Source organism: Mustela putorius, unplaced genomic scaffold, assembly GCF_011764305.1.
Source record: "Mustela putorius furo isolate JIRA1106 unplaced genomic scaffold, ASM1176430v1.1 tig00000224_pilon_pilon_pilon, whole genome shotgun sequence".
NCBI classification, from domain to species: Eukaryota; Metazoa; Chordata; class Mammalia; order Carnivora; family Mustelidae; genus Mustela; species Mustela putorius.
Genome location: NW_025421321.1, coordinates 10,808,372 through 10,822,910, shown reverse-complemented (window position 1 = coordinate 10,822,910; position 14,539 = coordinate 10,808,372). Strand labels below are relative to the sequence as shown.

Here is a 14,539-nt window from a genome sequence, read left to right as displayed (position 1 = left end):
TTTCCCATTTGACCACTACTCATGGGCTCTGGGAAGATGAGAACTTGGAGAGGGCTCAGCTGCCTTCTGAGGAAATCATCTCCATTTCCCTAAACCTTGCATGTGTTTCCAAATCAATTATCTGCTTGGTCCAGGCTTTTCTTTTTGTTCTATGCCTGATTCAACGTGGGCCATGGCAGCGACAGCACCGTGGAATATTAGGGCCAGTATCAGGAAGTAGATGTGGTAGCAGGGGGCATAAGGCTTTGATCAGCTCTCTTGAGGAAAAAAAAAAAATGCTTTAAACCCTTGACTGCAGCATTTATTTGTATTTAAGGTGAAATTTTATGTTACCTCAATGATACCATTTTGCTGTGTGAATTACTCAAGCCCTTATTCAAACTTCGGGCTCCACTTAGAGTACGGAAAAGAAAGGTCAGGTGATAGATTTCTACCATATCCTCAGAAAAGAGAAGAAAGGATAAGAATGGGTAGGATCTTATAAATTGGGAAACCAAAGAGGGATTTGTTGTGTTCCAGTATTACCACTTTGCTGATATAAACACCATAACCAATAAACCAGTGTTTAAGAAGGCTTAAACACTGAATATTTGGACTCCAAACATGAAAGTATGTCAAAAGAGAAACAGGAAAATTATATTGATACTTTACTCTATTTGTTGTTTAATCTGAAACTAAGCCCCGGGTTAGAGACAACACATATATAAAATACAACATGTATTTTAACATATATTAAATGCCAGAAATGAAGCTACCCATTATGACAGCTGTTTTCTATATAAATCTTTGCCAGAAAAACAAAAATTATTATGAACGCAACAGAACAAATTTCCTTATTTTGGTCAACTTGAGAGTTAAAAGATTTATTTATGAAATAATGCTTTCCAGGAAGGAAAAAAAAAAAAACAACCCTGCCTCTGAAAACAATTTGATGATAAATGCAAATTTTTAAACCAAATAATTATATTACTGTCATTCACTAGCAATTCAAGAAGTGTGTAGGATGTCCAAAAGTTAGAAACATATTAAAATAAACGTGTTTTCTTTGTAGGGAATTGCCATCCCATCTGGTCTAATTTGTCTTGGTGTTTTGCCCAGCATAATATCAGTTCTCTGAGAATGTAAATTATTAGGTTACTCCCCTGAAAAAATATGAGTGAAGAAAAAATATGGGTTGAAGATGACATCCTGATTATAAGTTTGAGTACTCAGGAAAACACTAATATGGCGGAAGAGCCCAACCTGAGTAAATCTGGGTGTGAAACTGGTTCATGGAGGGTATCTACTAGAGATTTTGAGGAGGAAAAAGACAGCCTTACAGGAAGTAACTAGCAACACAGTAAGATGCAAAAAAACAATGTGGAAATAAATTTTCAGACACTGAGCATTACCTCTTTGTCAGAGTGCTCCTGATTCTAATTAAGTTTAGGAGAAGAATAACAAGGCACCCCTTGCCTGAGTGGAAAGTACAGACTATTAAAGGATGCTTCTAAACAGGAGGGTGATAAATGGGGGCATCTAATGTGTGCACAACCATATTTTTCATCTCAACTCTGTTCTTCTGTCTTCCAGACGATCACTTTAACACAGTGTCACCTCAGCCTGTACAAAGGCATCAGGTTGATGGGTAGCTCCTAGATTTCAAAAAGAAGCGATGTTTTTGTAAAGTGGCATTTAGGCAACTTCCATGATTGCCCTCAGAAAAAATGAGCGTCAAACAAGAAACAGAAAATAGGTTCCTTTGACAACATAGCCACATGCCTTGTTCTATTTGGAATCTACGTCCAACCAGTTGGTAAGATTTGTTTAAAAAAAAAAAATAGTCCTTACCCGAATTATTTCTTCAACACAGCTGTTTGTGTCTCCAGATCTACTCTCCTGAAAGCAAAGGAAAAAAAAAAAATAAGCCCGATAGCATAGATTTATGGTTACAAAGAAAAGAGTACACGTAAGTGTCTAAACTTGAGTTTGTACTGGAAGTGGCTGATGTGGGACTTAGTGATGAGCTCTTTTCCTTAACAGGGTAGCCTGAGTCGCGGCTACGATTGCTGCCTTCTCTGCAGCCCAGCAAATATGCCAGCCAGGAGCACCGCCCACACCCGCAGGTCAGCTCTGGGCCCCCCAGTTGCATCTCTGCTAGGTGGGGCAGGCTCCTAGGAGGCCAGCAGCCAACTAACTGGCGGCAGGTGTGAGCACTGTCCCATGCACCCCCAGGCTCCATCAACATGTGGAAATGCTGTCTCCACTGCAAAAGTGGGACCAGTTCACCCACCAAACACATGCAATGGCTTGGCCGAGTACAATGGCTGCTAAGGCTTAAGCAAAAGACTGTCCCCACTTTCTAAGTAGAAGTCTGGTAGTTTCACCATCCTCAAAGCCCAGATTTACTGGTTTGATGAGCCGAAAACTGAAAGACCAAAAGGAGAAATATCCTCTCAACAGTTGCACAGCATGCTGGGTGTCACACTCCAGAGCCACTTGTTCTGCGACCCACACTGCCCTGTGCTGTGGAGATGTTAAGGGCTCTGAGGAATGGTGGCTTCGGGTCGCAGTCGACACCAGGGAGCACTTTCAGTTCCAGAGATTCTGTGTGGTTACTGCTGGTTCCATAGCTCGGAGCACAGGAAGTGGTATGGTGGGGACATGAAAGCGGCAGCTGCTGGTAGAAGTGCCCGTGGTGGTCTCAGGGAGATACTTCTCTCTGGCCTTTTAATTCAGTGATGTTGGCCACAACTCAGCATGGCATTCGAGAATGAGGCTGTATTCACCATCTTCTCCAAGCCCATTCTCCCATCGTCTTCACAGTGCTCTCCCCACCAGGGAAGCAAATCTGCCCCTTTCCATGTTTTCTTGTTAATTCTAAGTCATCCTGCAGATCACAGGTCACTCATGACTTCCTCAGAGCAGCTGTCCCTAAGCCTCAGCATCATTTACTTCTTCAGAGTACTTACCTCATACAGTACTTAACTCTTTAATGATATCTCCTCCCTCTAGAACATACACTCCACAAATTAAGGGGCTCTGTGTCTTTCAGCTATACTTCACACGTCCTCGGCATGTGCTGTAAATGCCCAGTGCACACTATGTGAAGACATGAGCTTCTTCCTCTAGTCTCGGGAATGTGAGGACTACCGTAATCAGCTTCAGGACTTCACAATATTGCAAAGGCTTTACGGAAGAAGACACCTTTGTACCCTCCCCACCCCTGTGTGCACCATGCCACCCTGTTACCTGTTATCAGAGTATTCTGTCTGAAATATTCTACCCTTCACACTGGGGAGGGGGCCAGGGTGTATAAAGTTATGTGAAGTCTGAAAAGGTCCCACACATGACTGAGAAAATTTGTCCAAGTCCCCTGAGGACCTAAAAGTTTACATGACTCACCCTGTACCACATAACAGCAGTGCCTAGACCAGAACAAAGGGCTCCTGACCCTTAGTTATGCACATTTTCACTTCCAGAAGCTTTCCCCCAGTCCCAAAGCAGCCCTTGAAATATATCTAATCCCTTAGCAAACCTAAACTCATTCGTCAAATGTATTTCATTACCAGGGTTTCTACAAGGTTTATATGGTTTAGGAACTTCTCACGTGTGTGGTAAAATACATATAACAGGAAATTTGCCATTTTAACAGTTTTAAAGTGTATAATATACTGGTACTAAATATAGTCACAATGCCACCACTATCTAGTTCTAAAAGTTTTTCATCACCCTGAATGAAGTTTTCATGCCCTCTGAACAGGAACTTTCCATTCTTCTCTCTCCCAAGCTCCTAGTACCCACGAATCTACTTTCTGTTTCTATGGATCTTTCTATTCTGGATGTTTTATGTAAATAGAATCATATAATATGTGGCCTTTTATGTCTGGCTAGCTGGTTTCACTTAGGATAATGGTTTCAAGTTCCTCCATATCATAGCATGTATCGTATTTCATTCCTTTTTATGAACAAATAATATTCCACTATGTGGATATACCACATTTTAAAAAATTACTCATTTGTTGATGGACATTTTGATATTTCCACTTTGGCTATTATGATAGTACTTTTACAAACATCCATATACAAATTTTTGTTTGAATGCCTGCTTTCAGTTCTTCTGGGTATATAATTAGGAGTTTAAATAGTGGGTCATATGGCAATTCTATGCTTAGCTTTCTTGAGGAATTGCCAAACTGTTTTTGGCATACTATTTTACATTCCATACTATTTTACATTCTGTCCTGTCCATACTATTTTATATTCCCATCAGCAGTGTATGAAGGTTATAATTTCTCTGTATCCTCACAAACTCTTGTTATTTTTGGTTTTGCATTGTTTTATTTGTGATGGTAGCCATCCTACTGGTATAAAAATGGTTATCTCATTGTGGTTTTGATATGCTTGTGCCTAATTACTATTGATGTGGAGCATTTTTACAAGTGCGTGTTGCTCATTTGCATATCTTTGAAAAAATGTCCTTTGCCCACTTTTTTATTGAGTTTTTTGTCTTCTTTATTGTTTGTTGTAAGAGTTCTTTATATATTCTGAGTCCTAGACCCTTATCAGATAAATGATTTGCACATATTTTATTGCATTTTGTGGGCTGTATGTTCACTTTCTTGGTAGTTCATGGATGTACAGAATTCTTAATTTTGATGAATTTTTCACTCTATTCTTTTTCTTTGTTCCTTTGCTCTTGGTATCATATCTAAGAAGCCACTGCTAAATCCAAGGTTCTGAGAGATGTGCTCATGTTCTCTTTTAAGAGTTTTACAGTTTTAGTTTTTATATTTAGGTCTTTAATCCATTTGTTTGAGAATTTTTAGGTGAATTATATTTCCTTATTATTTGGTATGTCTTAGTTAAAACAGGAAAATTATCTTTGTATAAATTACTTCACACTGGTCCCATCACTAAAGATTAATAACAAAATATTTAAGGCACAGACAGCCACTCTTGCTCATGGTGCCTCAGCACAACATACATGCCTATCCTTAAAATCAAGAAAAACAGTGTTAAATAGTATGACAGGATTAGGAGACCCAATATTTCATTACATCCATCCCTCCTGTTTCCCCAAAAGTTCCAGTTTGGTGACACAATGTCATAAGCCCCTCCTCCCAACTCCAATGCCACCCCCAACCCCAGGACTGCTCTAGAAACTTCACCATTCCCTATTTTTTTTTTTTAAAAGACAGCAAGAGGGGTGGGGAGTGGGGCAGAGGGAGAAGGAGAAAGAGAATCTTAAGCAGGCTCAGTGCCCAGCTTGGAGCCCGATAGAGGCTCGATCTCACAACCCTAAGATCATGACCTGAGCCAAAATTGAGAGTCAAATGCTTAAACAATTGAGCCACCTAGGCATTTCTGGAAACTGCAGTATTCTAATACTCCAATCAAATTGGATCAGAGAGCTCTTTTTGGAACTTGCCCCAAACCTACTTTCTTTCCAGGGAAGCCTAAGGCAATCATCACAAAGGCTGTATGGTAAAGTCTCTGCCAGGGTCATGCCAGGGCTCAAAAGTGTTTAGAATCATCTCTTTTGGAGTTCAGTGGTGGGGATGAGTGGTCTCATTTAAAAGTTTGTCTTCAAACTCACAACCACTTCGCTTACTCTACTTCCAAGTCCCAATTTTTCCTACCATATTACATACTGGCGGAGCAAATGCTAAGTTCTCATACACTTTCTATTTTCCACCTTAAAACTGTTGAGCAGGAAAAACTTCACTCCATGTTTACCTGGGAGACTCACTCAGGTACACAACATACTAAAAAGACTCTTCAAATTAAACTCTGGGTTTGATTCCTTAAAGCTTTATTTCCCTTGAATACCATACTTTGATTTCATTTGAAGGGATTTATATAAATGACAGGTTGCTCTGATAAATATCTCTTCCTATCATCCTTTAAATTTCCACTATCCTACTCTGAAAAAGGGAATCCACTGAGAGAGACATAGACTATAGTTGCTTATTTAAATACTTCTCTTTTCACTGTAGATGGAGTGTGTAAGATTACTACCTTGGGTCATGTCAATGACTGCTCCAACCATGAGTTTTGATGGTCTGGACAGATATCAGGTCATTCCCTACTGGGAGAGACCCTTATAAAGCTGAGAAAGTGTCAGAAGTGGAGCCGGGACAAAGAACTTTTAGTAACAGTCTCCGGAAACCCTGGCCTTACATCACAGTATGGTGAGTCCTTGGGCACTTTCTGGAAAGTTTCTTACTCCTGAGCACACCACCTATGGACCTAAGAAGGGTACCGTGTTGAATCTGAATCTTTAGGACCCCATTTGGATTGCAGTGGGTGTCTATGAGACACAAAATTACAGAAAGTTTGAATTGGAAGGGACCTTAGAGCTCATTTTAGGCCAACTCAGTGACTTTAACAGATGGAGAAACTGTGGTCCAAAGAAGTGAAAGACTTTTCTGAAAATCATTCTGGCAGCAAGAGGCAGTCAAGACAGAATTTATACTCATTTATTCAAGACCAGGTCAGTGAATCTTCTGCTATGTCATACTGTCTTTCTAAGGTCAACCCTTAGAACTGGCTCAACTTAAGGTCACTGTCATGCTTGACGTATGGAAATAAAAGAATTTGCAGAGTATCTGGGTAAATTTCCATGCTGCAAATCATCCAACACTTAGTCACCCATGTGTCTTACTAACCTCCAACATCACATGCATAGACAAAAGGGAGAAGAGATAGGAGAGGAAGTGGAAAGGGTTAAACCCAACATCTCTCCTGTGATATTAACAGATTAGAGACAAGCATTTGTGTCCCGTGAAATTGGAAGACAGAACCCCACATCTTCTTTTCCAAATACACAAAAGGGGATAAGATAGGCAGGTAGGATTGGTATGGGCAGGAGGTAAGGGCTGGGGGAGACTGGAGGGCCTTTCATTTCTTGAGGTCTTTCTCAAATCTGCTATTAGGAGCAGTTGTGTGCTTTGATTATATTTACATTTTTAAAACTTCCAGTGTTTATGAACAAGATTAAAACATGCATGTAATTTACATCTCTAAATTTGTGTTTATATTTTTCACAATAAAGTTATTGCTTTCCCTGGAAAGGTACCCACTGAGAAGGAGGACTGCACAATGCAAATTTTAATTACTCTATATTTTTTTGAGGGCTTGTAGCTGTTGTTTCATGCTGAGTTGCTGAGCCGTTGCTCCGTATTTACTCCGACTTTGATGAACCCAGCCGATTTCCTATCATTATGTTTTGAAATCTGTCATAACAGTCTCACCTCATTGAACCTCCAACTAAACTTCAATTAAAAGCTAGCAACCCCAGCTGATTCTCCAGCTCTACATCCCCGTCTATCACGTTCCTTCTTCACAGAACTGCTTTCCCCAAATCCTACCACTTAAAAATACACACCACGCACCCTGCCAGGGAAATGTAAGGAGCTAAGCTGTGGGAAAGTCGAGCTGGAGAAATAGCCAGGAGCATCCTATCACTGAGAGCAGAAGTCCCTAATTACCATGCCAAGCACAGAGCACTGGAAGAAGCAAGCAAGGCTTAAGGAGAAAAGGCTCGATCAAATCAGTGGGAAATGGCATTTCACTGCATAGATGAAGCTGTACACGTCCTATTTTCAAAAATAGTTTAACTCTTCATCAGACACACTTAAGGCGGAACTTTCATTCTAAAATAGCGCTACTTCACAGTTACAATGCCTTTGTTTGTCTGCAAGCACTCAAAAGGCCCTCAAGCATTTAAACATTGTTTATCACATGCATGCTCTTCAACTCTTCCACAGAAGTATTTTTAAATAAGTCTTACTAGTCTTGATTAAAAAAAAACAAAAACTGAGTTACAAAGAAATGAGATATGCCATCAGTGCCACCAAAGCAGTGGGTGAGGATCTAAGCTTGAATTCAGGGATGACCGTAATTCTACATGCAGCCCAGCCACTGGCTGTATTCCCAGCCTTACCTGAGGCCAGTGTCACCTACGGATAGGGAGGAACCCGGTCAGTTCTCTCTCTCAAATTCAGCCTATCTTACATCCAACCTAGTATCTCCCATTTTGAGGCTATACTCTGCTCCCAACCACCCAAGCTGAAAACCTGCTTTATCCCTCATCAGTCCCCTCTTATCCCCTGAATCTGCTCAGCAAAACAGGGCACCTTGTTCTCTGCCACTCACATCCATCCTTTCCTCTCTGACTCTACTGTTACGCTATCATCAAGGTATTTATACAATGAGAGAAAAAATAAGCAAAAAGAGTAATAAGAAAAGAAAAATGTACAAAGATAGTATGACAAATATGCAAACAAAATGATGACAGGTAGTGACAATATTAATATCAACTAAAGGACAGTTCATAGAAAAAAAAAAGAGGAATTGGAGAGCAAAATACAGAATGAGGAAAAAATAGTCTAGGCATTAATAGAGCATCAAAATAAGGTATGCTAGGAGAAAGGCAGAGACATACAATTGTTGCATTTGGAAATGTTTAATCTACCTGTATTGTTCCTAATAGAAAAAGGATGTTGCACCCTCCTCCATATGAGGAGACAGAAAATTTGAAAAATTAAATAAGATGAAGAAGCCTAAATTGTTAGACATTATGAACGTAGGCAGGAACCCCAGCTTTTCAAGCATACGTGAGACAGTTACCATGGTGGCAGTCATTGCAGCAGTCATATAATGAGCTACAAGAGGGCTCAAAAAAATTCCAAAAAAGTAGTTGTTTTATAGCCCAGACTCTTTAACCATAAGTTATCAAAACGATGGAGCTATAAATTAAACACTGTACAGGCATAAAAATCTCCTAGAATTCTTGGAATAAAACAAATATCACACACTTATAAATAACTCTTTATAGCCCCAGAAAAGTAAAATTAAAATACCACAAAAGAAAATTATGGGATACCCCAAAATATTCTTATAGAAAAATTCACACACACACAAATTTCATTATGGTTTAAAAGAAAGTTTAGGTGCTAGGCACTCAATTAAAAATTTAAAATCAAAAGAGATACAAAAAGGAGGAAACAACACAAAGAGAAAACCAACGAAATATTTGCAACATGAAAAATCAGTAGAGTTTACAAAGCTAAAATGTAATTTCTTAAAAACAAAACACACCACCTAAAACAACAGTCACTTAAAAATCTGTTCAGTAAAAAGAAAGCCCAAATAAACATAAAGTATATGGAAGGATAAATTATATGAAAGAAATTATAAGAGGATACTAATATTAATATTAAAAAGAACACAATACTAAGAAATGAAAAATTTTGATGAAATTAGCAACTTTCTAAAAAACAAAACAATGCACTTAAGAAATAAAGAAGAGAGCGTAACCATAACCGTGAGAGTACAGATTATATTAAATTAAAAATTATCTTCAAATATGGCTTCAAGTCAGATAGTTTTAGAGTGAAGCATTTCAAACTTTCAAGGGAACCTAATTCTATATATTTTGTCTTCCAGAGTAGTCAGTAATGGAAAGCTATGAGTGATTTTATTAAATTAGTATAAAAACCTAACCTAAGAGAATAATCAATACCCCCTTATGAAGATAAATGTAAAATCGTCAACAGATTATTAAATATAATTCAATAAAATATCAAAATAATTAGTGGGACTCATTTTAGGGAATGCAAAATGGTTTAATATTCAATATTAGGGAACTTTTAGAGTACGGCATCACTAAGGAAAATATGTAAAACCAGGATCATCTCAGCTTAAAGATGTTTGGTCAGATACCTAGAAAAATCCAAGATTCTACTGAGTCTTATTAAACAGGGAGATTAAAACATGCTGGATGTAAACTAAAACGTCAAAGCTCCAGAGCTCTCCTGTGTAGCAGCAATAAAGAATTTAAAAATATGAAAAAAATCCCACTTAACAATATCCAGAAAAATAAGTAAGAGCCTTCACTAGAAATGTTCAAGACCTGTAAGAAAAATCTTCAGAATTCTTTTGAAAACTACAACAACAAAATACCTGAAAGGGGCTAAGCTAGATTTCTCCACTCCAATATATATATTTCAAAGCCAAATAAATAATATCAAGAGAAATAAACCACAAACTGCATTAACTTAAAAAAAAAAACCTGAGATGGCAGTCACATAACAGAAAATCAGTCACATTAAATAAGTGTATAATTCAGGGGCATTTAGTACAAACGTTTAGGGCACAATGTTATAGATGACAATCACCTCTGCCTAATTCCAAAATATCTCTATCAATTCAAAGTGAAATTCTGTACCTACTAAGCAGTTTCTCTCCATTCCCTTTCACATTAGCTTTTTAAATATGATTTTATTGTATTAACAAATATTTTACTGAACTGAAAAGAATAGAATGAGAAAACCATTGATAAGTATCATTTACTTATATGAGTAGATTTTACAGTGGAAATAGTATCTCTCATTTATATGTTTCTGATCAGTTCCTAGCAGAGTGCCTGGTACAGTGTCATAGGCGCCTGTTGATGTTTGTTGAATGAATAAATAAATAAGAAGCCAATATATTTTTAAAAAGAGACTTTAAAAAAAAAAATTACAGTCTCATGAGGTGCCTGGGTGGCTCAGTGGGTCAAAGCCTCTGCCTTCCGCTCAGGTCATGATCTCAGGGTCCTGGGATCGAGCCCCACATCAGGCTCTCTGCTCAGCAGGGAGCCTGCTTCCCCCACTCTCACTGCCTGTGTCTCTGCCTACTTGTGAGCTGTCAAATAAATAAATAAAATCTTTTTTAAAAAAAAAACATTCTTGCACTTTATATGTAATATGGCTGGTCATCTACATTACAAAGGGATGTCTTTGCTTTACCTTTCCCATCCCTCCCAAATAAATCACCAGAGTTAACTTAAAAACAAATTCTTAGAACAACAACATACATTTGCTTCATCAAAATTAAGCTTATATATATTACTGCAAAAGCCCTTAGCAAGTTATGTGACTTCCCTAATTTTCATACTGCTATCTGTAAATTAGAGAACAAGTAGTAGCTTGCTATCAACAGACAATATTATTAAAGAGTTAATAATTGATTTTCTATCAGATTCTTAGAGGACAAGGTCTTTCAATTATGTTATCATTTATATAATGAAAATTAGTGACCTCAATCAGAGCTTGTTGTTAAAAGTGCATTTGGTTGTCAGAAAGGTAAGTGGTCTGCCAGTGCACTGACCTTGTCAAAAATCTACTGATGGCATAAAGCCATTAGAACCAGAGACAGTGGTTCCACATCCTGATTACTGATTGATATTGAGTGCTTTCCATGGGGTCATGTCTCAATAAAGTGCCTGAGTCATGTATATCAGAGCCATCTTCCACTGTCCTGTCAAAGCTGGGCAAAGAAACCACATAACAGTAATAGCGAACATGTGCCTTCCACCTGTAATCTGACATTGACAAGAACACTTCAAGACCTCTGTGTTCTTTCATCTACAACTGTGCAGTCATTACTCTGAGCAAGAAGAACACCACATGGGCTCAGGCGAGTGACAATGCTGATGCTATTAAACCCTCACATGATAGGCAGACTTCAGTGAGGCTTCGGAAACATACCACTTCCTTTTTAACATCTTCCTGAATTTCATCCTGTGCCCCATCTATGTAATCTAACAACAAATCACGTGTTTTTTTGTACGTAGCAGAAGACTTGCTGATAAGTGCCTCCCTTTAACATCTCCTCCTTTTCCCCCCTTAATTGATGGAGGGAAATGTAGAGGAAAAAACACATTTGAGTATCATTTATAGTTGGGAGCATGGCTTTCTTTTCCAATCAAGAAATTCTGAACACAAAAGCTCACAAGATGGAGAGAGTAATCTGATGTGGCTGAAGAAATTAGCCACTTAAAGATACTTAGGGCTTCTCTACCTGGTATCCTACAGTAAGAGAGATGATCAACACTCTTTCAGCCATGAATTGAAAGGACTGTTGTAAATGGCAGAAGTGGCACGATGTATTTAACTATGTTCTGTTTGCACTTTCTATTAATTTTAATTATGTACTTGGATAAAAGAAATAAAGGACAGATTCACAAGTAACTCTCAGTATGTCATGTTTCTCCATAAATCTTTCTTCATTATTGTCTCACCTTTTCACAAAGGTCTCAGGTCTGGCTGACCCTCAGAACAGAGTTCATCCCGTTTGCGTCTGACATCAACTGCTTCTGTGCATGCTCAGTGAGGAGATAGGCTATAAATAAAAGCTAAATGAAGAAATCCAGCTGAATATGAGGCTGACCTGAGAGGTGGGAGCAGGCAGCCCTGAAAAGCCTGAATGAGAAACTGGTATGTATTTCTATTAGCTGGTGAGGATTTTTTTAACACTCAAAGTTTTATATTTTTTAGAAAAAATCCACCTACAATGCCATTCTTAAAGATTTTCTTCTTTTTTTTACTTGTGCACATTTACAACATTTTTATTCTGAACTCTTCTGATGTAGCTTTAACTGTTAGTCTTCGAAAATATTTACAGGCTATTGAAAGAGGCATGTCATAATGGCAATGGATTTTATCTTTCCCCTTCCACTCCTAGAAAATACTCAGTTCCTTCAAAACCTGTATGTATGCCCTAGTGTAAGACAGAGTGAGTTTGTTCACCTGTGGAACCTGGTGTCCCTGAGGCTGAACCTAGAACATTAATCCATACATCTGCCCTTTCTGCTATCAAGGCAGAACTCAGAAGGTCCCTGAAGTGTCTACTGACACCTGAATTTCTGTGTAAAAGTCACCCGATAAAGCAAACTCTGGTGGTCCTTGCTGGGGAATTCAGGAAGAGAAGAGACACATCAGCTCCTGTGACCCTACTGTAAAGATGGCAGAGATGTTTTCTATCCCAATTCCAAAGCTTCTGTGCAAAGCCCAGTGAGAAGACAATCTCTCTGTATCTTCACACCCTCACTGGTATCACAAAATCCCTTGGAGTTGTTATTCAGAGGGGGAAAAACAAAAGTTTAAACAAAAATTCAATAAGAAATAAATACCACATTCTAAATGTGCTGTGATCATTATGGCAAGATTCTGTTTGGACAGAATGCAGACATTCCCTCTTTGATGTTAGCTAACACCGTGTGTGAGATCTTCAGAAACTGGGAAACATTGGGAACAAGACTCTGTGCCTAGGTCACTTTTCATTTCACAACCTTTTGCTTCTCGGACTTTTCTTAGTAGACTGTTAAGAGTATTAAATTGATACATAAGGCAAATTTCTGCATCAACAATGTCTCTCTATTCAATAGAGAAAGTTTTTCACTGTGTATATGTGTGTGTATAAAATAAAAGGCTCGAAATCTAATTAAAATATATCCAAGATTATGTTGGAACAACTTAACCAAAAATGATCATTTTGTCATATATGCCAACAAGAGCAGTCAAATTAAGTCAAAGTATGAATGAATATTAGTCACAGTTACTTTCTATTTAAAACTGTGGCTTAAAGGCCTACTTAAATCATTCAGTTAAGCCCTCATTTCTAATATAATACCAATAAAAAATGTGCCATGTTTGATTATGGACTTGATCTCTAGCACTAGGAAAGTAGATGATATTTAGAAACCACTTTCTTTAGGCAATAGGAAAGAGACACCTAGAAACTTAACAGTTGTAAAGGACTAAAAGATACAGACTGTTTAATGTAACATGCAACCAGAGAGGGCCTTGAAAAACCTGTAAGGTAGTGTAAAGAGTAAGAACAGGTGGTGACAGATGGTGACTACAGCTTACTGTGGTGAGCACTCAGTAATGTATAGAACTGTTGAATCAATATGTTACACACCTGAAACTAATATAACTGTTTGTCAATTATACTTCAATTATTAAAAAAAAAAATAAAGGATGGTCACTGCTTAGGGAGATGGTGGTGTGTGAAACATCACAACATCAACAGATGACAGAAAAAAAATAATTCAACTTCTATCTTCTGCTTTCACATCAAGGATGATCTTCAAAGTGAAAAGGCATAGAACCAACTAGGAGGGAATTTAAGTGTGGGTTAGGAGGCAAGACTAAGAGAATGCTTTTAGCCACTTTACATTTGCCCCGCCCTAAAGTTACCTAACTTCTCTAGACCACACTAATCTCATTGGTAAACAGGGATGATACTAGTACCTTCTAAATATAAGGACTATATGAGGTAAAGACTAAATGAGCCAATACCATTATAAAGGTCACTGAACAGGTTTCCTTCGACATTAGAGCTGAACAGTACATCTGAATAATTATTTTATAAGAATTACAAAAAGAATACTTCCATACTTAGAAAAGAAAGCAATGATTACCAGGAGCCAACATGAGTGGGCAAAGACCAGATGATGCTATCTCTACAATTTCCTCCCATCTTAAATATATCAGGATTTCTGCATGGCATCTGTCAAGGTCTTACTAAAGCTCCCAGAGGGCAAGACAGAAACATATGAATTGGTTGTTAGTTTAGTTAGATGGACCGGTAGCTAACTGAACAGCCATACCTAAGCAATAAATACTGTTCATTAAATATTTGTTGAGTGCTTGCTATGTGTCTAGCATGATCTGGATGCTAGGGATTCATAACTTAATGTAGCAGAAAACATTCCTGCCCTCATGGA

The 14,539-nt window shown here is 38.1% G+C and overlaps 1 protein-coding gene across 7 annotated transcripts in view; it reads right to left on the bottom strand.

Moving 5' to 3' along the window:
* Positions 1-14,539, bottom strand: part of AFF3 (AF4/FMR2 family member 3) — a 575,972-nt gene that overhangs the window by 277,042 nt on the left and 284,391 nt on the right. For all 7 annotated transcript variants that reach the window (XM_045077717.1, XM_045077718.1, XM_045077719.1 and 4 more), the window contains one exon: positions 1,831-1,878. In XM_045077717.1, the coding sequence (XP_044933652.1) occupies positions 1,831-1,878 (48 nt within the window). The remainder of the gene's footprint in view (positions 1-1,830; positions 1,879-14,539) is intronic.